This window comes from Oncorhynchus clarkii, chromosome 4 (assembly GCF_045791955.1).
Source record: "Oncorhynchus clarkii lewisi isolate Uvic-CL-2024 chromosome 4, UVic_Ocla_1.0, whole genome shotgun sequence".
NCBI classification, from domain to species: domain Eukaryota; kingdom Metazoa; phylum Chordata; class Actinopteri; order Salmoniformes; family Salmonidae; genus Oncorhynchus; species Oncorhynchus clarkii.
This window is the reverse complement of record NC_092150.1, coordinates 65,223,307-65,248,728: the sequence shown is the minus strand read 5'-3', so window position 1 is coordinate 65,248,728 and position 25,422 is coordinate 65,223,307. Positions and strand designations below refer to the sequence as shown.

Below are 25,422 nucleotides of genomic sequence, written 5' to 3'. Positions count from 1 at the left end.
ATCCCACGTTCCTATCCTCCTCTGTTTTCTCTCTTTATCCCACGTTCCTATCCTCCTCTGTTTTCTCTCTCTTTATCCCACGTTCCTATCCTCCTCTGTTTTCTCTCTTTATCCCACGTTCCTATCCTCCTCTGTTTTCTCTCTTTATCCCACGTTCCTATCCTCCTCTGTTTTCTCTCTCTTTATCCCACGTTCCTATCCTCCTCTGTTTTCTCTCTTTATCCCGCGTTCCTATCCTCCTCTGTTTTCTCTCTCTTTATCCCACGTTCCTATCCTCCTCTGTTTTCTCTCTTTATCCCATTTCCTATCCTCCTCTGTTTTCTCTCTCTTTATCCCACGTTCCTATCCTCCTCTGTTTTCTCTCTCTTTATCCCACGTTCCTATCCTCCTCTGTTTTCTCTCTTTATCCCACGTTCCTATCCTCCTCTGTTTTCTCTCTTTATCCCATTTCCTATCCTCCTCTGTTTTCTCTCTCTTTATCCCACGTTCCTATCCTCCTCTGTTTTCTCTCTCTTTATCCCACGTTCCTATCCTCCTCTGTTTTCTCTCTCTTTATCCCACGTTCCTATCCTCCTCTGTTTTCTCTCTCTTTATCCCATTTCCTATCCTCCTCTGTTTTCTCTCTTTATCCCACGTTCCTATCCTCCTCTGTTTTCTCTCTCTTTATCCCACGTTCCTATCCTCCTCTGTTTTCTCTCTTTATCCCACGTTCCTATCCTCCTCTGTTTTCTCTCTTTATCCCACGTTCCTATCCTCCTCTGTTTTCTCTCTTTATCCCACGTTCCTATCCTCCTCTGTTTTCTCTCTTTATCCCACGTTCCTATCCTCCTCTGTTTTCTCTCTCTTTATCCCACGTTCCTATCCTCCTCTGTTTTCTCTCTCTTTATCCCACGTTCCTATCCTCCTCTGTTTTCTCTCTCTTTATCCCACGTTCCTATCCTCCTCTGTTTTCTCTCTCTTTATCCCACGTTCCTATCCTCCTCTGTTTTCTCTCTCTTTATCCCACGTTCCTATCCTCCTCTGTTTTCTCTCTCTTTATCCCACGTTCCTATCCTCCTCTGTTTTCTCTCTCTTTATCCCACGTTCCTATCCTCCTCTGTTTTCTCTCTCTTTATCCCACGTTCCTATCCTCCTCTGTTTTCTCTCTCTTTATCCCACGTTCCTATCCTCCTCTGTTTTCTCTCTCTTTATCCCACGTTCCTATCCTCCTCTGTTTTCTCTCTCTTTATCCCACGTTCCTATCCTCCTCTGTTTTCTCTCTCTTTATCCCACGTTCCTATCCTCCTCTGTTTTCTCTCTCTTTATCCCACGTTCCTATCCTCCTCTGTTTTCTCTCTTTATCCCACGTTCCTATCCTCCTCTGTTTTCTCTCTTTATCCCACGTTCCTATCCTCCTCTGTTTTCTCTCTCTTTGATTTCCTCTTCTTCCGCAGCAGACTGCTGTCCCAGCAATCTCTGTTCTAGACTTGGTACGTTCTATCTTTACGCATTCTCCCTCCTTTCTCCTTTCTTACTTGTCTTGGGCTCCACCTGTGTTTCCTCTCCTTCATTCTCTGCCCTCCCTCATCAGGCCTGGGGGCCGGCTGCTGTGCTCGTGGGGCGGGTTCGGGAAGTTGGAGGTGCCACTCTTGGCTCTAGAGTAGCCACGGGGAAGTCATCCTGCGATTCTCATTGGCTGTTGGGGACCCTGTCGATCTGTGGAACAGTGATCTAACTTGGTCTCTGTGAGAGCCCAAGGCCACACAGCCACACTAATTATTTTGGTCAGGGCTCATTTAAAGACGATATCAAATAATAATGCCTCGTAAGATAAATCATCATCATTGATTAAAACAATTCCCAGAAAGAAAAAGAAAGTCAGTAGGACACACTAATCTCACCTATAAAAAAAATGAATGTAAAACTAACTGGGGCATGGTTAAATAAAGTATTTGTTCCAGGGAGGCTCAGTACCATGCAGCTGTTGTTTCAGAGCAGGGAGCTGCCTGGCCTGCTGTCTGTGCATGGTGGAAGACCCTCCCCAGCAGCGGTCACCTGCATGTGGGGCATAACCATCATTGCACCGTGTTGGGTGTCAGTCCACTTCATTCCAGTCATCCAACTGTGTGTGAACAATGCTTGTGCTCAGCCTGAATGCGGTAGCATCTCTCCTCCTCTCTCATTGGGGAAGTTGCACAGTGTTTTCTTCTGTCCGTCTGTAGTCATGTTTCATCTGGTGATTGACTTCCAGTCTGTTGTTTGGCCATCATGACATCAGTGAAAACAAAGTGGACACTCCTCTGCTCCACTCTGCCATGCCGTTGTTGTTTGTTGTTGCTGCACGTTGTTGTCATTCATTCTGCATGTCCAGCTGTCGCCATGTGCCTGTCTGCAGTGCACACTGCTTCTCTCAACACAGACGACCTATCCTGTGGCAGAGTGGAAATCCCCCCCCTCCCCCCACTAGACGTTTAACTAAGCATACAGAGCATTCCCCCACAATATCTAGACCTAGACGTTTTCAACACAACGGGCCCTTGTCTGGAAACCCGATGCCCCTGACAGGGGGCCAATCTGCTGAATGAGCCTGTGTATAGACGTGTGTAGGTGCAGACATTAGAGCTTTACCGTTGAGCTGTGACGGACTGAGGAAACACGAGCTGACTGGATTAACGTGAACTCAAGGTAGGACAGTGTGACGAGCGCATCGGTAGGTTTGCTTCAGTTGGAGATCTGAGGATAGTTTTTGTTACTAAGTTGTACTTCCACCTTTTCACCTTAGAGAGCAGGGCCTCGAATAACACTTATGTATAACACATTTGGGTCTACTATATGAAACGGTTCGATTTAACACACCTTTTAGGAGATCATAGACTGTAGGACGACTCCCCGGGCCGTGCACACGGTGCTGAATGGTGTGTGTGTGTGTGTGTGTGTGTGTGTGTGTAGTTGCAGGATGAGGAGAGGCGGAGGAAGCAGCAGCTGGAGGAGATCCGTAAGCGCGAGGCGGAGGACCGGGCCAAGCAGGAGGAGGAGAGACGCTGGAGAGAGGAGGAGAGGGCCAGACGAGAGGTCGATGAGAAGGTACACCTCCCTGACGGGACCCATTGGACCGTGTACACTACACAGTCCTCTCAGCAGTTCGCTAACACACAGCTGGTTAGACGGGTTCTGACAAAATATGATACATTTCTATGAAAGTGATTTCTGTTCAGTCAGACTGTAATAAGATTATTGTTTAATATTTTATATGAATCTGATAGATCTCAATGGAATCCCAATGCAGCTGTGTTTCATTGTTTTTTGTAAAAACAATTTTGACGCTAGTTAAGTTTTTGTAAAGGATTGATGTCATTGCCAGCAGAGCAGATTAAAGCAGAAAGCCACAGCCAAATCGGAAGCAGAGGACATCAGAGTAACGGAGTGTAAACCCAGAGAGAGACTTCAGAGACTAAGCTGCACTGTAATTAAAGTATTACCCCGTGGGGATCTGCCCAGCTAATTGTAGTTTACCTCATGAAAAAGGAGTCGTGCCTAAACAGAACAGCCCACCAGCATAAGAGAACAATTATACAGTGGAAAGTAAAGACCCATCTGTGGGGACCACTTCCCTTCAGGGGGTGTAGAGGGGCAACTGAGGCGGCGGCCATTTTTATAATCTGCTAACATTACCAGCTTTTTCAAGGTTTCTACTGTTCCTGGTCACTCTCCACAGAGCTGTAAGTGATCCTGTATGAAGAATTGTGAACACTACAATGAACCAATCAGAGAACTGTGGAGGGGACTGTCTGGCTGGGTTTTTAGGACTCCAGTCGAGTAGTGATGGAGGTAGTATTCAGTGTTCTGTGTACAGGAGAAGTAGTATTGGGTCAGAGAGCCCACAGCCAGACAGAATGCTCACTTATCTTAATGATGCCTGGTGGTGTTTGGTCTGTCAGGGGCCAAGTGTGGTTTTGGAGCACTGAGTGTTTCCTGTCCTCAGTCCCAGTCAGTAATGGGGATGTTGAATCACCAGTGGTCTGAGAGCATCAGCATCCAGTCATCTGACCTTGTGTGACAATGTTACAACATCCCAGCGCCATTTTGTTTTCACTGTGTGACCATTGATTTAGTTGTTTTCCTGTGAGTCATCCTCAGACCACTGGTAATCTAAAGCTCTGTAATCATGACAACGATGTCCTAACGGCATGTTCTCAAGATGGTCCCCTTCCTCTGTGTTATGTAATGTTATGAATGGATGCATGTAACCCTCCTACCCCCAAAAAGCATGGGAGTCACTTGTTGTTGTCTATGTCCGGTTGTTTATGGAATCCTACGTTTGTTGGAAGCCATTTGTCATTTCATCAGGCACTGCTTTGGAACTGCTGTTGGAATGCCCCACCCTCGCTGTGGCCATACCAGAGTACAACACATCACCATCCTCTCATCGACGTCATATACCTACCTACCCACCATACCACACACTAACCCAGGGGATCCATGTACAGAAACCAGAGCCAACCAATCTCTGTTACTAGCTGGTCCCTTTTCCAGAGCTAAAACCATAGAACCCCTCTAAAAGTCCTTGAGTTCAAGCCTATCGAATCACTTGACTGTAGTCTAACCCAAACCGCTTCAAACTGCCCCAAGCTGTCAAAAAAGTACCTGTTATCTCGCCGATGGCGGTTCTCAACACAGCGTGTAGAGGAGATGAAAAACAGCACATGAAGTACCCAGAACACAACACACAGAGTAGCCTCCCCCGCACATTACACACACACACACACACACAGACATACACAAACACATAGTGAACAGATAAGGAAGTGGCGGACTTCTCTGGCTGTCTTGTGGCCATGGGATCCTCCCTCCAGCAGAATGTGTCAGTCCAAGACAGTCAGCCATGCCTTGGCCACACTAACAGGCTCTTCCCATTCCCTTAGAGGAGGCAGGAGGAGGAGTACTACACACGTCTGGAGGAAGGGCGGCGCCGGCAGCACGAAGAGGCCGAGCGCAAGCTGCTGACCCCTGACGAGCCTGGTCTGTACAGACCTCCCCTCCCCAGGGACTACCAGCCTCAGCCCCCCCCTCCCACTGCATCCCCCGCAACCACTGCCACTAACGCTCCACCACCCCCGCCTCAGAGAAACACTTCCTACCTCAAAACCCAGGTCGTCTCCCCTGACGCCTTGTACACTGCCAAGTTTGTCTCGTACAATGACGAGGAGGAGGAGGAGGACGCTGCAGGTCAGGTTAAGCTCTCCGCCACCAGAAAGTCCTATGGTGACCTCCCGCCCGCGCACAAGCCGCAGCCGCCTGCGCGCAAGCCCCGCCCTCTGTCTGATGGGATCTTTCTGTCCAGCTCATTCCAGCCGCCGGCTGTCAATGCCAACAGTACTGCAGGGCAGCCCCCTCCCCCTCCCATCAAACCCAGCCTCAGCTTCATCCCGACAGGCAACTCTAAAGGTAGACACGGAGAGGAGAGAGGACACGCCCTCCCATACGCCTCCCTCTCCAGATCTCTCATTCACTCATGTTTTTAAAAAAAATATTTTTGTGTTCCTGTTTTTTTCAGTAGAGTCATTCTGGCTTCCTTTTCCCTTCTCCCTTCCTCTCTGTCTCTCGACAATCCAGTAGATCTGTATTGTAGTTGCCAATCAACTTGTAATTTGTTATTTCTCCAGCCATCTCCCATCAGTTTGTTATAGGTTGTTGGAAATTCCACTCCTCCACTAGCAAATCAGATTCCGTTTTGTTTGTATTTCCTGTCCTCACCCGTTCCTCTACCTCCAATCATCCTTCTAGCAAGTAAAAGCAATCGATAAACCAACCCGTGATTCGCCGTGATCGCACTCCAGATATCCAATCATAGTACTGTTGGTGTTGCCGCCCCTCGCTCACCCATGTGTTTGGTTTTGCTGTGGTGGTGACCTGCCTGCCCAGCCCTGCCGCGGGCCCCACAGCTGCTTGGGGGTGGGATTGGCATTAAGGAACACTGAGCCACTGGCTTCTTATTTATCACATTGACTCTGTGATGGGACCTGAGAGGAGCAACTCTCCTCAGGTTCACTTGGCAAAGGGGAAAAGATCTGTTGAGTGAGCCATTGCATTTGTCTGTGGCTGTTTAAAGGTCTGTCAGGGCTCCAAACCAATCAATCACTCATTAGATTACTGAGCAGTAGTACTACTTCACTATAATCTAGTTCTATGGTTTAAATCTGTGGCACAATATATTCTGTTTTAAAGCCTTTAGTGACCCCTACTGGCAGAAGTGTCAACTTTCAGTTATTGTCTTCTATTGCTGGAACCTGGCAAAAGTTCTTTCAAGATAAACTTTGCTTGACATTTTAGGGATAGTCTGTGCATTTTTGGTCAACAAACCACAATAATTTAAGTCTCTTGGTGAGAAGGGCATTCAAAAGTCTATTAGTATTATCATACTCTAAATACAATACATTTTCAGTGTTTCATTGTGAGCCATAACATAGTCTACTGTAGTTTGAGGAACTAATAAGATATTTCTTAAGTAGAAATGCTGTTAGTAACTAATGATATCCACCATTGACAATCACAGGATTATGCCTTTCTATTTTAGAGACCATGTTTATAAGTGTTCTTAAAGAAAATGTGAACGCAAGCCCTCCGATGTGAACACTTTAAACAGCCATGGACAAAAGATGGCAGTAATGCAACACAGTCTTAGTCAAGAGGCTCAGTGAATGTCACCCTGCATGTCACAGCACCAGTGCCCCTGCCCTACCCAGTATGGATGATGTGTGGTGGGCCTGTTGTTAATGTGTTGCATTCCTCACTCAAATTGAGGGACCAATCACTAACCTTGCTATAATCTCACATCAACAAAACCTGCAACCCGCCCCCGCTGAATCCTAGCTTCATTCCAATCGGCCTGATGAGATCCATTGCTATTTACTGCCTCTGCTGCTTTGCTCTCCTCCTTTCAACACTCATGTATTCTGTTCACTCCTCTTTTTGGCTGCTATGACTGTTCCTGATTCTGCCCTGTCTCGGTCTCTCTATCTCTCTGTCTGTCTGCCATGCCTCTGACTGCCAGGCCTCCTGTCTGTCTGCCGTGTGTCTGTCTGTCTGCCGTGTGTCTGTCTGTCTGCCGTGTGTCTGTCTGTCTGCCGTCTGTCTGCCGTGTCTCTGTCTGTCTGCCGTCTGTCTGCCGTGTCTCTGTCTGCCGTCTGTCTGCCGTGTCTCTGTCTGTCTGTCGTGTCTCTGTCTGTCTGTCTGCCTGCCGTGTCTCTGTCTGTGTGTCAGTGTCTAATGCTGCTGCTTCCCTCCGAGGCCATGCCGTGGTTCAGGTAACCGGTCTCCACTTGAATCACTGGCTCCCTCTGTTTACCACAATCCACTGGCAGCATCAAGGTGAAGGGCAACCCAGCTCTCTGATAGATAAGATATCTAGATGTTTTGAGACTGCTCAGATTCCACCTCCTGCTCCACTTTATCGTAAAAGAATATCAGCAAAATCTAACTGAATTGTTGGAGTTAAGGGTATTTGTGCTCGCCTTTTTTGAATGAAAGGAACACATTATCCATGGCTCTAGAATATAGAAAGACCTTTGGTTGACTTACATTACATCTGATGCCAAAGTACTGTTCTGTATAAGCTTACATTTGGCTTACTAAAAGAATGAAATCCACAAACCATCAGAGGCCCTTTCTTTAGTGTTTGTTATTGGAGGGTTCATAAGGTGTTGTTTTAGCTCAGGGGACAGACCTTGGATAAGTACTAACTTATCAACTAGTCTGTAGACTGAGAGCCGGTTCTGCACCAGAAGAACTTGACCATGCCAGTGGAGTCCTGCCTCGGTTCACACAAGTCAATGTGTTTGTGTCTGCCCTGTTATCCCCAGTTTCATTCCATTTAAAACTAAAGAAAACATAATCAACATGCTTTTGGATTCTGGTTGTGCTTACACACACACACACCATTTGTTGGAACACAACCAGTCAGATTCTATTGGTGGGAGTTCTGGGTTAGTGTGAGACGCCAGCCCCAACCCGCCACTGGCATGGCCCTGACAGACACATGGACACGTGAGCCTACTGATTAATGCCTACTGTGGGTCAGAGGTAGAGGTCACCTGTGGGTCAGTGATGTTCGGTTAGAAGTAAGAAATCCAGTTAGGACATCAAATCGGTCCTCATTCAGGCCCCTGTGGCTTTGGTGAGCTCCTACCGATCATCCAGCGGTTTTTAAGTCGGTTTTGGCATAACAGGCTTGATGACCGTTTACCTCGGGTGCTACATGCCTTAATGGTTGACCTCCACCTTTGATCCCACACACTTGTTTCACAGACCCTGCTGCTTCAGGCGTGCCTTGGAATGCACTAACGCTATTCAGTCAGCTAATCTAGTCCCAACGGCTTGTTTTGGTCTGTGGAAAAAAGCTTGGTTTGTTGTAGAATTTGAAGTTGACTGAAAAGTTGCTGGGTACAGATAAATCAAGTTATAGCCTGGATTGTGACTTGGCAACGATTTACAGTTGACAGTGTTACGTCACAACAACTTCACATTGCCGTGCAGTACTCTTTGTGTCCTGACGCAGGTAAATGAATCCCAGTCAATAAATAGTTCATGGAAAGCGGTTCTATACACATGTTTGTACCCGGCATCTTTTTAAATCACGCTTTGGGTTTACCAGCCAACATGGTACTAAAACGAAATGAATTATTAACTAATGTGCTCTATTTCCCCAATGAATTAATTCATACAGGATTTCATTCATACACTGGAAACACAACCGGGGTTGTAGGATCAGAAGAAGGTTACAAGGACCTGCGAGAGAAGTGGACAAAAGGGTGAGGCCTGCCATGCATCTCTCTCTTCATAAACAGAACATTCAACTGGGTCAGCCTCCTAAAAAAGAAACGCCTGAATGAAGGACCATCAGAAACTTGAGACATTGTCGTGTAGGAATTCTGAGAACTCACAACGTGGTACAGTATATGTGGTAGTCATATTGTGGTGATTTTTCTCGTTGCAGTGGTCAAGAACAGGAAAACACTTTAACTGGAGAAGCGCCAGAGAGTATGACCTTCAAGGAGCGCCAGCGGCTCTTTTCCCAAGGGAAGGAGGTGTCTAACAAAGTCAAGGCCTCACGGAAACTCATGGAGCTGGAAAATGAACTCAATACAAAGTAGTAGACTGGAGCCTTGGCAAGACAGACCGCCAAGCCCCAACTCGGCAACGAGAAAGAGAGACAGGTTTTGTTTCCCAGTGACTCTCCTTTTTTGTTTTTTTTATTTAATAACTGGACCATTACGTACAATTTAAATGTATCATTGCAATAGGAGAGACATTTATTTGCTTAATTTCCCTCTTAAACTGTCGAAGATATATTAAAATAAACCACTGTAAAACGTTTTAATTATACTAGTAAGACACATTTGAAGTCATGTGAAGGGGGGGATATATTTTTGTTTGTAAAATGATTATTGGGTTAGGGATGAAAAGTTTTGCTTATTTAAAAAAAAAATGTAATAGCTTACTGTAATGTGGAATATTTTATGGTATTTTATGCTCCTTCTGCATTACATTTTTCACACTTTTAATTTCTCCTTGTTTAAATAAAGGCCCAGGCTTTCCATACCAGACTAATCATTTTAGTTAAACTTCTTATACGCAGTGGGCTGCTGAGGGGAGGACGGCTCATAAATGGCTGGAACTGAGCAAATGGAATGGCATCAAACACATGGAAAACTTGTTTGATATATTGATACTAATTCCGCTCCAGCCATTACCATGATCCCGTCCTCCCCAATTAAGGTGCCACCAACCTCCTGTGACTCAGTGATTCAAATGGAGTAATGTTGTCCATTCTTGTTTGTGATACACTGTTCTTCATTCCTTAGAATGTGGGTTTAGTTTTGCTCCAGCTATTACTGGAAGATGCTATGTCTTCACTATGACTTCCACATATATAAACTGGTTTACTGGGTCCTACTGGGGGTCCACTTGAGTGCACACACACACACACACTGTAAATATCTCTCTCGTTCCAAACAGAAGTTATACTTCGTAATAGTAGCAACTCTCTCATTTGGTGTTCATCTTCAGAAATGGACAGTTCAGACTTTATAGAAGTGTGATGAAAAAACAATTAACTCATATCTTTTGATTCTCGCTGTCAATGGGGGTGTTAACAGTTTTTTTAATGTTTTCTATTCCCCCCACTTTTTAGTATTGATTTTCTTTGAATTGAATAGTCATTTGCAGAGTTGTGAAATTTGACAAGTTGTATACATCACCAGTATGAGGGAAATTACTTCACTGTCATTTCAAATCAAAAGTAGGAACATTGTTTGAACCTTATGTAATGTACTTGCACAGATTTTGTTTATTTAAAATGTTTGAGCCTTCTGTTAAATCTATAAAACATGGAATACATTTGGATCTATAAGGCTACTGTAGGAAACTATTATTTGAAGGATTTGGGCAGTATGCTATTTACATGAAGTAAATCTCTCCAGTCTTAAACCCCTACATCTCTTCATTCACAGCTTTTTGATCCATCTTGTGTAAATATTATTTTCAGGAGAACATGTGCCAGATTTCACTTAACTTTAATTGTGCATAAAGTAACGGTGGCAATATCCTGTTTCAGCTTCGAAGACTGTATTCAACTTTGTTTCTCATTTTAGGTTACACATTTTAATAATTTAAATTGTTTTGCTTGAGCCTTTTGTAAATCATGAATAAATACAGATTTTACAAAATGCTGGAACTGTGTTCAAATCTGTATAGAAATAAATAATGTGACAGAAATGTCAAGATTTTACTGAGTTACAGGAATTAAATGTGTTAGGCCCTAATCTATGGATTTCACATGACTGGGAAGACGGATGCACATCTGTTGGTCACAAATACCTTTAAAAAAAGGAAGGCCTGTGGGTCAAAGAACCACCATTTACCTCGTGCAGTGCGACATCTTCACATAGACATGATCAGGCTGTTGAATGTGGCCTGTGGAATGTTTTCAAACTCCTCTTCAATGGCTGTGCAAAATTACTGGATATTGGTGGAAACTGGAACACGCTGTAGTACACATCGATCCAGAGCATCCCAAATATGCTCACGTGGGTGACATGTCTGGTGAGTATGCAGACAATGGAAGAACTGGGATAATTTCAGTTTCCAGGAATTGTGTACAGACCCTTGCAACATGGGGCTGTGCATTTTCATGCTGAAACGAAGTGATGGTGGGGGATGAATTGCATGACAATGGGCTTTAGGATCTCACCACACTTTGCCATTGATAAAATGAAATGGTTCGTTCTCCGTAGCTTATGCCTGCCCATACCATAACCCCAGTGGTGTAGTTTTTACTAAAGAAAATAATGTACTTTTTACTCCATACATTTTCCCTGACACCCAAAAGTACTTGTTGCATTTTGAATGCTTAGAATGACAGGAAAATGGTTAAATTCACTCACATCTAAGGTAACATCCCTGGTCACCCCTAGTGCCTCTGATATGGCAGACTCACTAAACACAATGTGTTGGAGTGTGCCATCTGTAAATTAAAAAAAATGTGCTGTCTGGTATGTTTAATATAAAGAATGTGAAATTACATAGTATCACTTTTTTGCAATTACATTTACTTTTGATACTTATGTATATTTAAAACAAATACTTTTGACTTTCACTCAAGTAGTATTTTGTTGTGTGACATTCACTTGAGTCATTTAAAATTAAGGTATCTTTACTTTTACTCAAGTATGGTACTTTTTCCACCACTGCATAACCCCACCACCACCCTGTTCACAACGATGACCTCAGTATACTGGTAGCCATCGGTGAGCATTTGCCCACAGAAGTCGGCTACGACGCTGAACTGCAGTCAGGTCAAGACCCGAGTGAGGACGACGAGTACACCCAAGACAGTTTCTGACATTTTGTGCAAACCCACAGTTTCACCAGCTGTCTGGGTGGCTGGTCTCAGATGATCTTGCAGGAGGAGCCAGATGTGGAAGTCCTGGACTGGTGTGGTTACGCATGGTTGTGAAGCCAGTTGAACTTACTGCCAAATTCTCTAAAAAGAAATTGGAGGTGGCGTATGGTAGAGAAATTAATATTAAATTATCTGGCAACAGCTCTGTTGGACATTCTTGCAGTCAGCATACCAATTGCACGCTCCCTCAGCTTGACACATAGGTGGCATTGTGTCCAATTGATAGTTAGTCTTGTCCCATTTCTGCAACTCCCCTACGGACTCGGGAGAGAGCCATGCGTCCTTCAAAACATGACCCTGGCAAGATGGACTGCTCATTGACAACACTGCTCGCTTAACCCGGAAGCCAGCTGCACCAATGTATCGGAGGAAACATCGTCCAACTGGTGACAAAGGTCAGCTTGCAGGTGCCGGGCCCGCCACAAGGAGTCGCTAAAGTACGATGGGGCAAGGAAAACCCGGCCGAGGCTAGGCCAATTGTGCACCTCATGGGTCTCCCGGTCACAGCTTGGTATCGAACCCGGGGCTGTAGTGACGCTGTGTCACTCACGAGGCCCTCATCAGCTAAATTTTGAGATGGTGCGATCGGCTAAGACACTAGAGGGCAGTCACGAATTTGTGAGGCAGAGGTCCCTAGTTCACGCCAGGTATGAGGCAAATCGGGAGGCAGTGGTACTCACTAAGCAAGCAGAATGATTTCCTTTAAACTAGCAACTACTAATGAGCCTCATGGCATTTGTTATGCTATCTTGAAAGCTTGTACTCTTCAGAAACGTTAATATTAATTAGCTAGCTAAGCTATCTGATAACAGCTTCCCAGTAATCTCTATGCATAGGAAGTGTAGTGTACTGTTTTTACAATTATACTAGGGTAGCCTAGTGGTTAGAGCGTTGGACTCATAACCGAAAGTTTGAAAGTTCAGATCCCCGAGCTGACAAGGTACAAATCTGTTGTTCTTCCCCTGAACAGGCAGTGAACCCACTGTTCCTAGGCCGTCATTGAAAATAAGAATTTGTTCTTAACTGACTTGCTTAGTTAAATAAAATAGGTGAATTACAAATCAGCCTTTAACTAGTTAAATCCTGTTTCTAGTCTATTAGTTACAATGTGGAACCATTGATGTCCCAGGACCAAGATTGGTAAACACTGTTGAAGTGTATAATTGTAATACATACATGCAGACACAGCATCATTCAAAGACTGGAATTTGATACTCCTGGTATTGAATATGACTGAAAAATAATGTCAGACATTCATACCTGAACTGCACCTTTATTTGCCAAGGTAGAGTACATGATCAGTGAATATGTTAAATGTACAGGCTACAATGTGGGGATCTCATGCATGGTAATAACTACATGTATATACGACTTGCATCCTTGGCACAAAGCTATTATATTCTACTCATTCAGCCTGTTTTTAAATTGATACAACTGGCTATGATAGCTGTGGTTCATAGCTAGGTTCTGAACTAATTTGTATACCAAACGTTTGGGTCCATACACAGATCGGCTAGATCCATAGGCATACAGGTAATTTTATCCTCCACTGCACAATAAGCAAGAACATAGCTAGCTACGTTATTTCATCTATCTGCATGGCAAATATCAGCAAGACAAGCTTACAAATGTGTACATTCAATTAGCAGTAAATGCTTTAACTAGCTAGATTCTTTACATCCACTGTTTCACAAGACGGCAGCCTAGTTTGCTAGTTATTTCAGGAGTCCCTAAAACATTAAATAACCAGAATTACAATTTCATACATGTCACAACACGCATAAAGCTAGTCAGCTAACGTTATCAGGCTAATGTTAGCTAGTCAGCTAGCTTGCTAAATCGCGATTTTCATAAATGAACTTTGATTTAAAAAATGCATAATTTGTTTGTCTCTACAGTAACTAATATAAACCTGTCAACTGTACATTTTTTGCATGATTCGTTATGACGTTATAATCCCTTACATTTGCTTCCGTCATAGTATTTTTGTCAGCCATCTTTGCTGAAGAAAGTCCAACCCTCCTGATATTTCATCAAACATCGATACAGATAGTTGACAAGGGTTGTAAAAATGTTGCAACCTATTATTACTACCTGCACTGCAGATTTCCATCATCACACATTCGTATTCAGATGGGACAGGTATATTACGATATACAAGACTTTCCCTTGTGAATGTAGCACAACCACCACCCTGTCCAGTTGAACTGGCTAATGTTACTTCACCTCTCTTTACAGCATTGGTTAATAGAATATGGTGTAGATGAGACCATGTGGTCGCATCCAACACCATTCCGCTCTGACACATCATTACTTTTGTTATTCAATACCTTCGCCCTCTTCACTAGAAGTCCCACTGCAGTCAGTAGCGCTTATAGCAGGGCCATTATTTTTCATTTTGCAACAGACCATCCAGGTCCTTGACTATCAACATTTTGTTTAAATTAAACACGTTTAACCTTTATTTACCTAGGCCCAATGACAGCCTACCCCAGCCAAACCCTAATGACGCTGGGCCTATTGTGCGCTGCCCTATCGGACTCCCGATCACGGCCAGTTGTGATACAGCACATGATCAAACCAGGGTTTATAGTGACGCCTCTAGCACAGAGCTGCAGTGCCTTAGACAGCTGTGCCATTTGGAAGCCCAACAAACCCACCCATACCATCAGAACTATCATCCATTTGGACCGCAGTCCGCCAACCATAATACAAAACTATTGATTTTGTTTCGGTTCTCCACAAACACTCAAACTCCGAGAAGCTCCCTCTACAATAGCGAGCATCAATGGGTATAACTTGATATCAAGAAACGCCCATTTACAAAACGCCCCGAATTGCGGGCTGCAATTACACCCTTCCCGGGCTAGCAGCAGTAGAGAAACAATGTAGCAGTCGAATACGTAGACGGCGCTAGCACTAGCAAACAGAATAGATGCCTTGCACGAGATGCTACGTTGCACCCACATAATGATCAATCTATGGTTGAAATGAACTGGCCACCAAATGCGCAGTTAAAATGGGCAAACTGCGCTGAAATTAGCCACATCCAGATAACACGAATTGCTGATGTCAATGTCTGCTAATGTAATGCTAACAAGGAAGTCTGCACGAGAACATCTTACGATTGCACGTAATTTTTAGACAGCAATTTATTAGCCTCTCATAAAAATGAAAAACAGCATACAAATGTCAACAAGCTATAGCGTGTGTATATTGTTATTACAATATTAGTGGTCTCAAGTCAATATTTCCTTACATGTCAGGATGGCCGAGCGGTCTAAGGCGCTGCGTTCAGGTCGCAGTCTCCCCTGGAGGCGTGGGTTCGAATCCCACTTCTGACAGCATATTTTTATGTGTTCAAGTGTAGTGTCCTGAAAACATTCACATGACGGCTTTTAAATGTGCAAAGCATTTGTTTAATGAACGATTGTTATACGTGTGGATTCTTTATTGAATTATTCACAACCAACTGTGTCATCTCTAACAAATAACTAAAATAAGATGAAATGGTATCAATTATTTAAATGAGTAAGGTTCTTTCTCAAAGACAAACATGTTACTTGCAACAATTATTTAAATTTGTAAGGTTCTTCTGTCAAAGGCATACATGTTATTTGCCACAGAAATAACATCGATTACAGTACAAACTATACTGTAAAGACAGATGTGGCATCAAAACCAAATAAAAAAAAGTAGGCCTATCAAATCACAAACTTGACTAGTCAGTAGTCATAACATTTTAGAAGATTGTTGCCTACATTTTATAATGTATAACTGCTGGAAAATGCTTGAAAAAGGTATGCAACTCAACCTTTAAAAACATTGTCAACAACTATGCAAATATCCAAACCATATTGTTTCATAAGCAAAAGGCAGGCATTCCACTTCAGTTATTTATTATCCACAAATATCAAGACTAAGGGCCAGATTCTATCAGAAGTGTCGGAGGTGGAACTGCGCTAGAGCTGTCAAATCCACAAGCAGCTCCCGCCATTATACTTAAAGCGGACATTGCCATTGGCTACACAGTCATTATGAGAAATCCCATGCAGCCTTGTCCACAACTTCAAACACTGGGATGTGAGGTGTAATCTACACCTCAATGAGGCTGATAGAAATCCTCATTTTGTTTAATGATTTTCAAATTTGAGTGATTATTTCTATATAGTCTACACTTTCTCATGTTGAACTTTAAAGCGAGTGGAACGGGTGTAGCTTCATGACAAAGATTACAAGAGCAGCAGCTCACCGATTTGACAGCTCCATTTCAATTACACCTCTGACACCACCAAAACATCAGCTGTGCAAGGTATCATCTATCACTGTTTAACATTTAATCTGGTTGAATCTAGGCCTAAACTGTATCAGTCCAAAAGCAAATCTGTTGCAACACATTTGATTTTCTTTCAGATATACTGCAAAAAGGAGATGTCATACTGAAATCTTAATTTAGATAACTTAAGCCATCCTTAAATGTGAACCACTGATATAAATACAACCATGTGTAGAAAAATAGAATATAGAGGATTATAACTGCTGCATTAATCTTGACCCAAGAGAAAATTCCAATCATCAGAAGCATGATGGCTTGTCGTGCATTTAGTCTTTCTGAACGAAAATGTCTGGAATAGTGTTGTAGTCCTTTGCTCCTCTTCACGCGCTTGTCACACAACCTTTGTGATAAAAATAGTACTATGGAATGTCAATGTTGGTATGGACCTAAACAGTCAAATGTTTTTTATTTATTTAACCTACCCCCGTAAAACCCTACCCCGGACAACGCTTTGCCAATTGTGCGCAGCCCTATGGGACTCCCAATCACGGCCGGTTGTGATACAGCCTGGAAATGAACCAGGGTCTTTATGACACCTCTAGCACTGAGATGCAGTGCCTAGACCACTGCACCACTCTGGAAATTAGTAGAACTAATCAAGCAAATACACCAGCTTAATACATGTTTTTGGTTAAGACCTGTCATAAAATACATCTTATTTATAGTGTGATTACCTGATATGGAGTAGCGTCTCACTGGTAGTCACAACTAACCAGTAGTCACATCAGGGCACCTGTGAAATGTAGAATGGAGGCGGGGGGGGGATTAATTATAATATTTAATGTATTCCCTTGCATTTAATAGTAAAACAGAGGGTTCAAAGATACAATTGTAATTAGGCCTACACCAAGTTACATTTAAAATGTCTTACCCAACATGCAGAACAAAAAAAATTAGCAGGTGAAAGTACTTACAATGTCTTGTTCCAGTCATTGTGCTACAGTGTGTCATCATCTCTGCTCCTTGGCCATCAGGGTACTCAGTAGCACGGGCTGTCTTCTCGCTTGCTTTTTCAAATCCTTGCCCATGGAAGGCAGCCTCACTTGAAGTGTGTCCATCGAGTTCTAGTTCTTCATTCAGTCTTCTCAGGAATTTGTTCGTCCTAAGTGGTGTCATTTCCGGTTCCACTTTGGATGTTCTCTCTGCACGACTCATGCCTTCTTTCTGTTCAGGGGCTCTGATGTGGCGTTGTTCTTGAAATCTCAGTCCAAGCATGATGTCGATGTATTCTGCATGGCCAGCATCAACCAGGTCTTTAGCCACGTGAACGCCATCTGCTACAATGTCCACCTCCCAGTGTGCTTCAGAAATGTACTGCCTGAAGTATATTTGAAGGTTTTTCTTACAGATGCACTCTTGAAAGAAAACAACTGCTTCATCTGTCCATTGCCCCTCGACTGATTTTACTCCTCTCAAAGTGCATGGATACGTGACCTTTGGTAGCCTGGTCAACTGGTCAGGAAGTCTTCTCAGCTCAGACCAATCTTTGTACGGCATGTCCACACAATGGCCATAGTCAACCAAATTGATCACAACCACTGTGCTATCGGAATGGACGATTTCAGCTCGGCACCATTTGTTCTTACTATCAGACCTCACAAGGCAGCATGACCCTGGAATTAGGTGTTCTTCATGCAATGGCAACAGCTCCTTTGGAAGATCCTCAAGAATCGTAGACACATTGTTCATGATGAGAAGCAAATCTTCCAGAACAATGTAGAATTCACTTGGTGTGGTGACTGCAGCTGCAAAGCCGGAGTATCCCAGATCCATGTTCACTGGGGAAAGGAAGAACCTCTGGGGACTGTTGTCCAAGTTGGAGTTTTTCTCTTTTGGGGTTACAGTTTGAGTCTTTGTGGGGATTGGTCTTTCTTCAGTAAATTCAGAAGTTGCAGTCTTCATTTGCTGAACAAGGAACAGTCCATTTATCATGATTTCGACCATCCACAAGTTATCAGCTTCAGAGTAGGACACAAACATCAGTTTTACATCCTTGCCTACCATTTGTTTCAGAGTTTTCTTCAATATCTCATAAGCGTCGCTGATAGGGTGGCCCGGGCTATTCCACTTGCACAAGACTGCTTGCACAGGAGTTTGCTTGAGGTCATTACAGAGGTCTTTGATGCAGCCCATTGGGACGTCCTCTGCAGTGCCATGATCCACAAGGAACACAACGCATTTTCCTTGGTCATTAGAAGCATGCCGTACAACTGCTCTGTGCCACTGGTCATCTTTGGTTGATTTTGCCAAACATTGAAGTCCTTCTTTGACATTCTTCTCAGACATGACTTTGCACTTAGACAAATGTTCAACTATGAGATTCTCAAGTACAGTAAACTGTTCTGTGGTGCTGTGGAGTCTTAGATATAGATCTCCATTCTCCAAGATGGACAACAATGTCCCACTCTCTGCCTGTCCGGCTCTTATATCCTGTGGTGGAATGGCCATATCCTTCACGGCCTCCATAGATGGTCCAAACGTTGTTGATTGGAGTTGATTGGAGTCCTGGTGTTTGCAAATGTCATGTTTGTGCCTAGTTGGCGAGGGCCTTAGGGACACATTCTGCAAGACCTTTTCACCTTGAGCAGTGAACATAACCCTCTCAGAATGTGTATTGGACCGGCTATTGTCCTTGATGGTTACTCTTGTTTGCTTTTTAACTGTGTCAACTAGGCTTGCACACAAAGCTTGGACCTGTTCATTTTCAGTCACATCATTGTCAAGTGTTGGGTTGTCCTGTTGGATCTCAACGTTAACCTCCCACTGTGTCCCAAAACGACTGACAATTTCAACCATGAGAGGTTTTCCCATTACTGCATCAGTGAAAGAGGCATCACTTTTATAAGAGCCACTGTTTAGCAATGAACAGGGTATGCTTAGTCTATGTTGCGACAAAAAAACACTTGTCAGAGTGTACATTTTGTCCTTAGTCACAGTGGCTGTATTTCCATAGTCAACAAACTCCACCTTGAAATGGTCATTAGACGCATTATCTGTCACAACTGCACGGTAAAGTGCACCATCCTCTTCATATTCAGCAGCAACAAGGTTATTCCTTCTGAAGTCCAATGTGCTGTTCCCCATGGTTTCTTTAAACAGCTCAGTGTTGAGGTCTTCTCTCATTTTCAGAATGGATTGTTCATCATCTTGCATTTGGATAAAAAAGCTGTCGAAGGTATTGATATGGGAAACAAACCCCAGACCTCGGAATCCAGACTTTATTTTGGGATTGGAGGGTAGTTGTGAAAGTTTTGGCAATTGGACAGAGCAAACGGTTCCTGTGAGTTTGGAGGAACGGTCTACATGTTGATCCGTTTTTCCTTCTGTGCTTTCCTCAGATTTGAACTGAGCGATTCTTTCACTTTGCCCTTTCCAATCTTGCTGGGCATCAGGACGCTTTGGTGGGTTTGCTTTTTGAGCATTTGAAGACTTCTTATTTTGATGTTGGTGATGTTGGCTGCCCTTGCGTGTGGGTTTCAGATGCTGTCCCGCTTGAGTTTTTCCAATGTTGTTCTTCGTTTGTTCTTTGTGTCCTTCATGACCAGTCACAGGTCTACTGCTTTTCTCCTCCTTTGGTTTTTGACTTGCAATGAGCTCCTTGACTTTCTCATTGATGTTTATGCCTCCATCAAACAGATCGAAAAAGACTGTCCCATCCTCATTCTTTCCTGCAACGACAGCTCTAAGTGGCTTGTTGAGAATGGATTTCTCTAGCCATTTGTTGACATCTGCAAAGTTGTCCTCTTTCGGGATTTGAGAGAGACTGCATCTTAATGCCTGCATGGGAGTGAACAGTAAATCTGCTGAATGTCTGGGAATAGATACAGCATTGTTTTTTTCAACAATATGCATGTTTCCATAGTCCACAAAAAACACATTTAGAAGCAGCGTAGTAGATTGAACAGGGCAAGCCACACCCCTGTACCATTTGCCATCACCGTAATATTTTGCCAGGCAAAGTTTTCCGATATCAGGCCCAGAGTTGGCACGCAGTATTTCTTTACTTTCTGTGGCGACTTTCTCCATCAAGTTGTCGATCATTTCAGTATTTCTGTCCAACTGGCAATACATCTCCCATGGACTGCACACATGAGTGACACAGACTTGCTCTTCACTTCCACATCTCAAGTTGAAGGAAGAATGGACAAAAGAGTCTGGGCATACTGATGGCATAAGCTGCATAGGGGTTTGCACTTCTCTTGCAAGACCTTTTTCCACAAGCTTCTTTGTTGCATTCTGTTGAGTGTTGTGGAGGTCGACAACATTGCACAGGCCCTTGTTTTTCACATACAGTTGAGCGTGTATATAGCATGTCAACTTCACTGACTGGCCTTGAGCGAAGTACTTCAGTAAATCGCATGCCTCTCTGCCCCAATCACTATCACTGCCCTTTGCAGGTTCAATCAAGTTGTAAAGGCTACATCTAAATGCTTGCCCCTCAAGATCAAGGAATTCTGGCACTATTGCTTGAAGATTGTGCACGCTCTCTTTTGATATAATCCCGTAGTCCACAAATATAATTTCAACTTCATCTCTCTGTGCTCCTATAATGCAGGCCCTATACCATCTGCCGTCATCTTTAGATTTGGTAACACAACAGGAATCATTTAACTGCACAGGAAGTGTGTGTGCTTGGTAATACCGCTGAATCGCTTCCATCATGTCCTCCAAGTTGGGGATCTTGCTTTCCAGCTGGCACCAAAAATCTGAGGGTGTGTTGACGTGAGAGCATCGCACAACTAGCTCACTTCCGGGCTTGAATGTCTGTGCTTTGAATTTCACCGCTGGTGCCTTGTCTTTTAGGGTGCTTGACTTCGGGCTTTCAGGTTTCTTTTCACAGCCAAACAATTCAGAAATTTCCCATGTCTCTTTGGGAGGTTTCCTTGTAATTCCACTTGTGCTTGATCCATTTGTATGAACTTGTCCTTTTTTACCGGTCTTCGGTTTCATCATTTTCTTCTCCATCTCGCTCTTAGGTATCACAGGCGCCGAAGGAGTGTATTTCCAAAATTCTGCATGATTTGTTGTGGTCAAGAGCTCTGTGATGCTCTTTGATGCTCTTTGTGATGAGTTGTTTTCAAGCTCATACAAATCAACCACATATAGATCTTTCCTTATGTGGACAACATGCACAAGGAGAGTTTTGCTGGAGACTGCTCGTCGGAAGTAGTCGGTTGCAGAGATCGTCCATACATCGTCGAAAGGCATGACATTCACCAGAGAACAACTCAGGGCAAATGCTGGTTCAATAGCAAACTTGTCCGGGATCTGCTTGATGCACATGCGTGGTACCTTTTCTGTATTTCCAAAATCAATGAAAAATACTTCAGCTCCATTGTCAAGAGTGTCTGTCACCATTGCTCTGTAGTAATGCATATCCAGCTCATACATTGCACAGCAAAGTGCACCAGGCTCTGGATTCTCCAGAATTTCTTCATCCAATTGGACTTGGCTGAAGTGCTTGGCCATGTTCTCCATCATCTCTTCAAAGTCTTTGTTGCGTTTCTGTGTTCTCAACCAGAACGCACCTGGATTCAGGACATGCTCCACGTATCCTTCAAACACAGAGTCCTCTTGCATTTCCTCAACAATGACTGAATTATCCATTGCTTGGATTATTGCGGTCTCATAATACAGGTAGCCATTTAGAGGGAAAGCAGGCTCACTTTCAAGAACAAAGTCACACTCCCTTTGTCCAGGGACATCTTGAATTGGCCCTGCCTCAACAGCTGCATAGTCTTCAGCACTGAGCACTGTGACCGAATAGAGATTCTGCTCTTTGTCAAAGCCATTGATTTCAACATCTAATACTCCACCCAGCAATCCTTTCTTGAAGCAAGTCAGCTGCTGGATCTTCACTGCCTTATCTTGTCCATTCAGGCAGGAAAGAGCGCACGGGAATGCCATGATTGGTGTTGAGAGAAAATCTAGTGGAAGCTGGAGGACATTCTCAATTTTCACAGACTCACAAAATCCGTAATCAACAAACAATACTCTTACTTTAGAGTTTACAGGGAGAAACTGCACAAAGCCTCTATGCCACTTCTCATCTTTTCCTTTGACTGAGCAAAGCAAGCCCATATTTTCTGCTGGCTGTAGACTGGGGTCTTTGCTCTTGGACTCACAGGACAATGCCAATTTGTCTGACATCCGTTTCAGATCTTTTGCCATACTTGTCATTTGACAGTAGAATGTAACAGGGTTCACTGCAGCGGTTACCCTAACCCTCACTTTTTTGCCAGTGGTCAACTTAGGGCCTGAAAATGACAGAATATCCTCAAAACCCTTCAAGCTGGATGATTTGAATGAGAATTCTTGTCCACCTTGCTTTTCAATCAGTAGATCTGGGACAGGTTCAATGCTCTGCTTGAGTGGTACCTCTGTCAACAATTCCACCAAGAGAAGGAATGTGTCTGTGTCCATGTGTTTCCCTAAGTTCAGCCTAAAGAGATCCTTGTTGATATCTGGGGCTTCTAGTATGAGGACTTTGTGAGGAAGAAAGGCTTGGATGTATCCTTTGACATGACTTCCAATCAAGGAAGCAAAATACGTCTCTGAAAAAGAATCCCAATTTTCTCTCAATGGTAACACATTTGCAAAGAAACCACAGATGATTTTGGGAGGAAGCATGAAGAGCTCATCCAAAGCTGTGGCCAAATGGCTGGCATCAACACTCAGAACATTCCCATGGTCTATGAGGAACACGTCAAACAATTCTTTCTGTTTGTTCTGAACCCTTCCTCTGTACCACCGGGTAGATAGGACATCCTCTACCAAACAGAACTCCCCCACTTCCACCGCCATCTGTTTTTTCTGTGCATTCTGTATTTCCACTTGCAGTATGTTATAGTCCAGTTCACATATTGTGAGATATTGGCCCTGAAAGTGCACCAGTGTATCCCCTGGGTTGCAGCTCACATGCGTTAACTGTAGGTCCACAGGCCACAGAGCACATGGTGCAGGAAGACTTGAATCATCCCGAGGTCTGGAACAAAAATAGCCTTTATTACTTACGTGTTTGGAATATTTATTGATGCTTAGGCCTAATTGTGATTTTTTTTGTAACTGGTCTTGATTCTAGTATTTTATGTAAGACCTACATCTATATCAAAACATAACCAACAGCACATACATTTTGAGTATTATAGTTCAGCTGTAAATATGTGAATTATGGTTGTAGGTAAAACTGGTGGTGAGATGAAAGGGGATCCCTGAGGAGTTAACTATAATAAATCATAATCTTACTTTTTTTGTTGTTGATGTTTGAGCTATTCATAATGAAACGAGTTAACATGAGGTAAAATATTACAATGGATTTACTAATGTATACCATGGCTTTGATGAATACTCTACTATGATGACAATGTGTGTGCAGGGCCGTTTAATGAGACACTTTGAACAATTATTACATTCTAAACCATGATTATTACATTTACTCCAGTCATAAGAAATTAGGGTTGTGCTTACAAATACACTTTATTGGATAGCGTTATAATCCAACTCGCTAATCCTTAAACACTCAAACTGCATCCCTACACCATTTACTCGACATTGTGTCTATTTACAACTCTTTTAATCTTTTTCATGTCACATCAAAGGTGTCACCAATCACCACAATAAGTTGTGGAAGACAATCTTTACACAAATGCTTAAAAATCGCAAGTTCAGGACATGTAGCCCATCTGTATTGAGAGGGTCAGAGTCAAGACTGCATATGCTTGAATTGAAAAGACGAATGCACTTTCACGACCCTCTTTATACTTCAACAAGCTTGTGACCTAAAACCCATGCGTGTGTGTATGCGCGTGCTCTTGCCCTAATGATATAAATTCAGTGCTTGGTTATATTATGTCATACCACGGTGGTTGGCATCATTAACTATATCTCAGCATTTGCATCTACATCATAATGTAGGCTAATATGGGTATTGTTCAATCACTTTCTACATACTTTCTATTTTCTGAAGTCATTCTCAACAACATTGCGACAGAGAGCGGAACCTTCCTAAAAGAAAACAAACAAAAACATTAAATTATTATACATAATATCAAATCAAGGAAGAGGCTAAAATGTGGCTGTCAGCCTTCTTTGAGGAAAAATAGCATATTGAATATGCCATTCCAGAATTTATACTAATACAACTAGGCATGCACTTCAACTCATCAAACATAGATATACCCTGAAATTATGCTACCATTTAGTTAACCAGGTTCTCAATAAAAATAGTAATCTTACCTTAAAGTCTTCAGCTAGCTAAAATTCACTTGATCACAGAGGGGGTTCATCATGAAGCGGAGCAATATCCCGAGTGACTAGGAGGAAAAACTTTATTTAGAAAATGCATAACACTTCTGTTTGGTTAATTAGTCTAGGATGATGTAGCTAATAAGTCTACAAAATGTGTGTAGCTACTAAGGGGGTGCATTGTGCTTAGAATGAACAAGTCAGACCCGAAGATGCATGCATTTACAGCAAATGATTTAGCCACTTAGATAGCTGCCATTATCTAGCTAGTTCGATACACAGTGCATTCGGAGAGTATTCAGACCCCTCGATTTTTTTCCACGTGTTATGTTACAGCCTTATTCTAAAATTGATAAAATTATGTTTTCCCCTCATCAAGCCACACACACACACACAATACCCCATAATGACCATGCAAAAACAGGTTTTCAGAAAAGCTTGCAAATTTAAAAAATGAAATATCACAAGTATTCAGACCCTTTACTCAGTACTTTGTTGAAGCACCTTTGGCAGCGATTAGCCTCGAGTCTTCTCGGGTATGACGCTACATGCTTGGCACACATGTATTTGGGGAGTTTCTCCCATTCTCCAGAGACGGTCGATCGGTTTCAAGTCCGGGCTCTGGCTGGGCCACTCAAGGACATTCGGAGACTTGTCCCGAAGCCACTCCTGCATTGTCTTGGCTGTGCACTTAGGGTCGTTGTCCTGTTGGAAGGTGAACCTTCGTCAGTCCGAGGTCCTGAGCGCTCTGGAGTAGGTTTTCATCAAGGATCTCTCTGGGTCTCAACCCCACCCTGTGCAATTAGGTTCTGGCCTTCCTTTCAGGCCGCCCCCAGGTGGTGAAGGTAGGAAACAACATTCCACGTCGCTGATCCTCAACACTGGGGCCCCACAATGGTGCTCA

At 43.3% G+C, this 25,422-nt stretch overlaps 2 protein-coding genes and 1 non-coding gene across 19 annotated transcripts in view; 2 read left to right on the top strand and 1 right to left on the bottom strand.

Annotated features, from left to right (window-relative positions):
• Window positions 1–10,703, top strand: part of LOC139407142 (afadin-like) — a 124,720-nt gene extending 114,017 nt beyond the window's left edge. For 5 of the 17 annotated variants that reach the window (XM_071150595.1, XM_071150594.1, XM_071150593.1 and 2 more), the window contains 5 exons: window positions 1,437–1,469; window positions 2,929–3,063; window positions 4,902–5,424; window positions 8,702–8,786; window positions 8,972–9,342. In XM_071150595.1, the coding sequence (XP_071006696.1) occupies window positions 1,437–1,469; window positions 2,929–3,063; window positions 4,902–5,424; window positions 8,702–8,786; window positions 8,972–9,128 (933 nt within the window). In that variant the 3' untranslated portion in view covers window positions 9,129–9,342. Of the gene's footprint in view, window positions 1–1,436; window positions 1,470–2,928; window positions 3,064–4,901; window positions 5,425–8,701; window positions 8,787–8,971 lie in introns of all 17 variants that reach the window. The other 12 variants (XM_071150601.1, XM_071150603.1, XM_071150600.1 and 9 more) reach the window with 6 other exon arrangements.
• Window positions 10,704–15,199: 4,496 nt separating this feature from the next.
• On the top strand, window positions 15,200–15,282 carry trnal-cag (transfer RNA leucine (anticodon CAG)). Its single transcript has one exon. It is a non-coding gene; the product is annotated as a tRNA-Leu (tRNA).
• Window positions 15,283–16,477: 1,195 nt separating this feature from the next.
• LOC139407783 (tudor domain containing 15) lies at window positions 16,478–24,256 on the bottom strand. The gene is made up of 4 exons (XM_071151643.1): window positions 24,225–24,256; window positions 17,189–23,259; window positions 16,949–17,007; window positions 16,478–16,614 (listed from the first exon to the last, which is right to left on the bottom strand). The coding sequence occupies exons 1-3, from the start codon at window positions 24,254–24,256 to the stop codon at window positions 16,994–16,996; spliced, it is 6,117 nt and encodes a 2,038-aa protein (XP_071007744.1). The 3' UTR covers window positions 16,478–16,614; window positions 16,949–16,993.
• Between the last annotated feature and the right edge of the window lie 1,166 nt (window positions 24,257–25,422).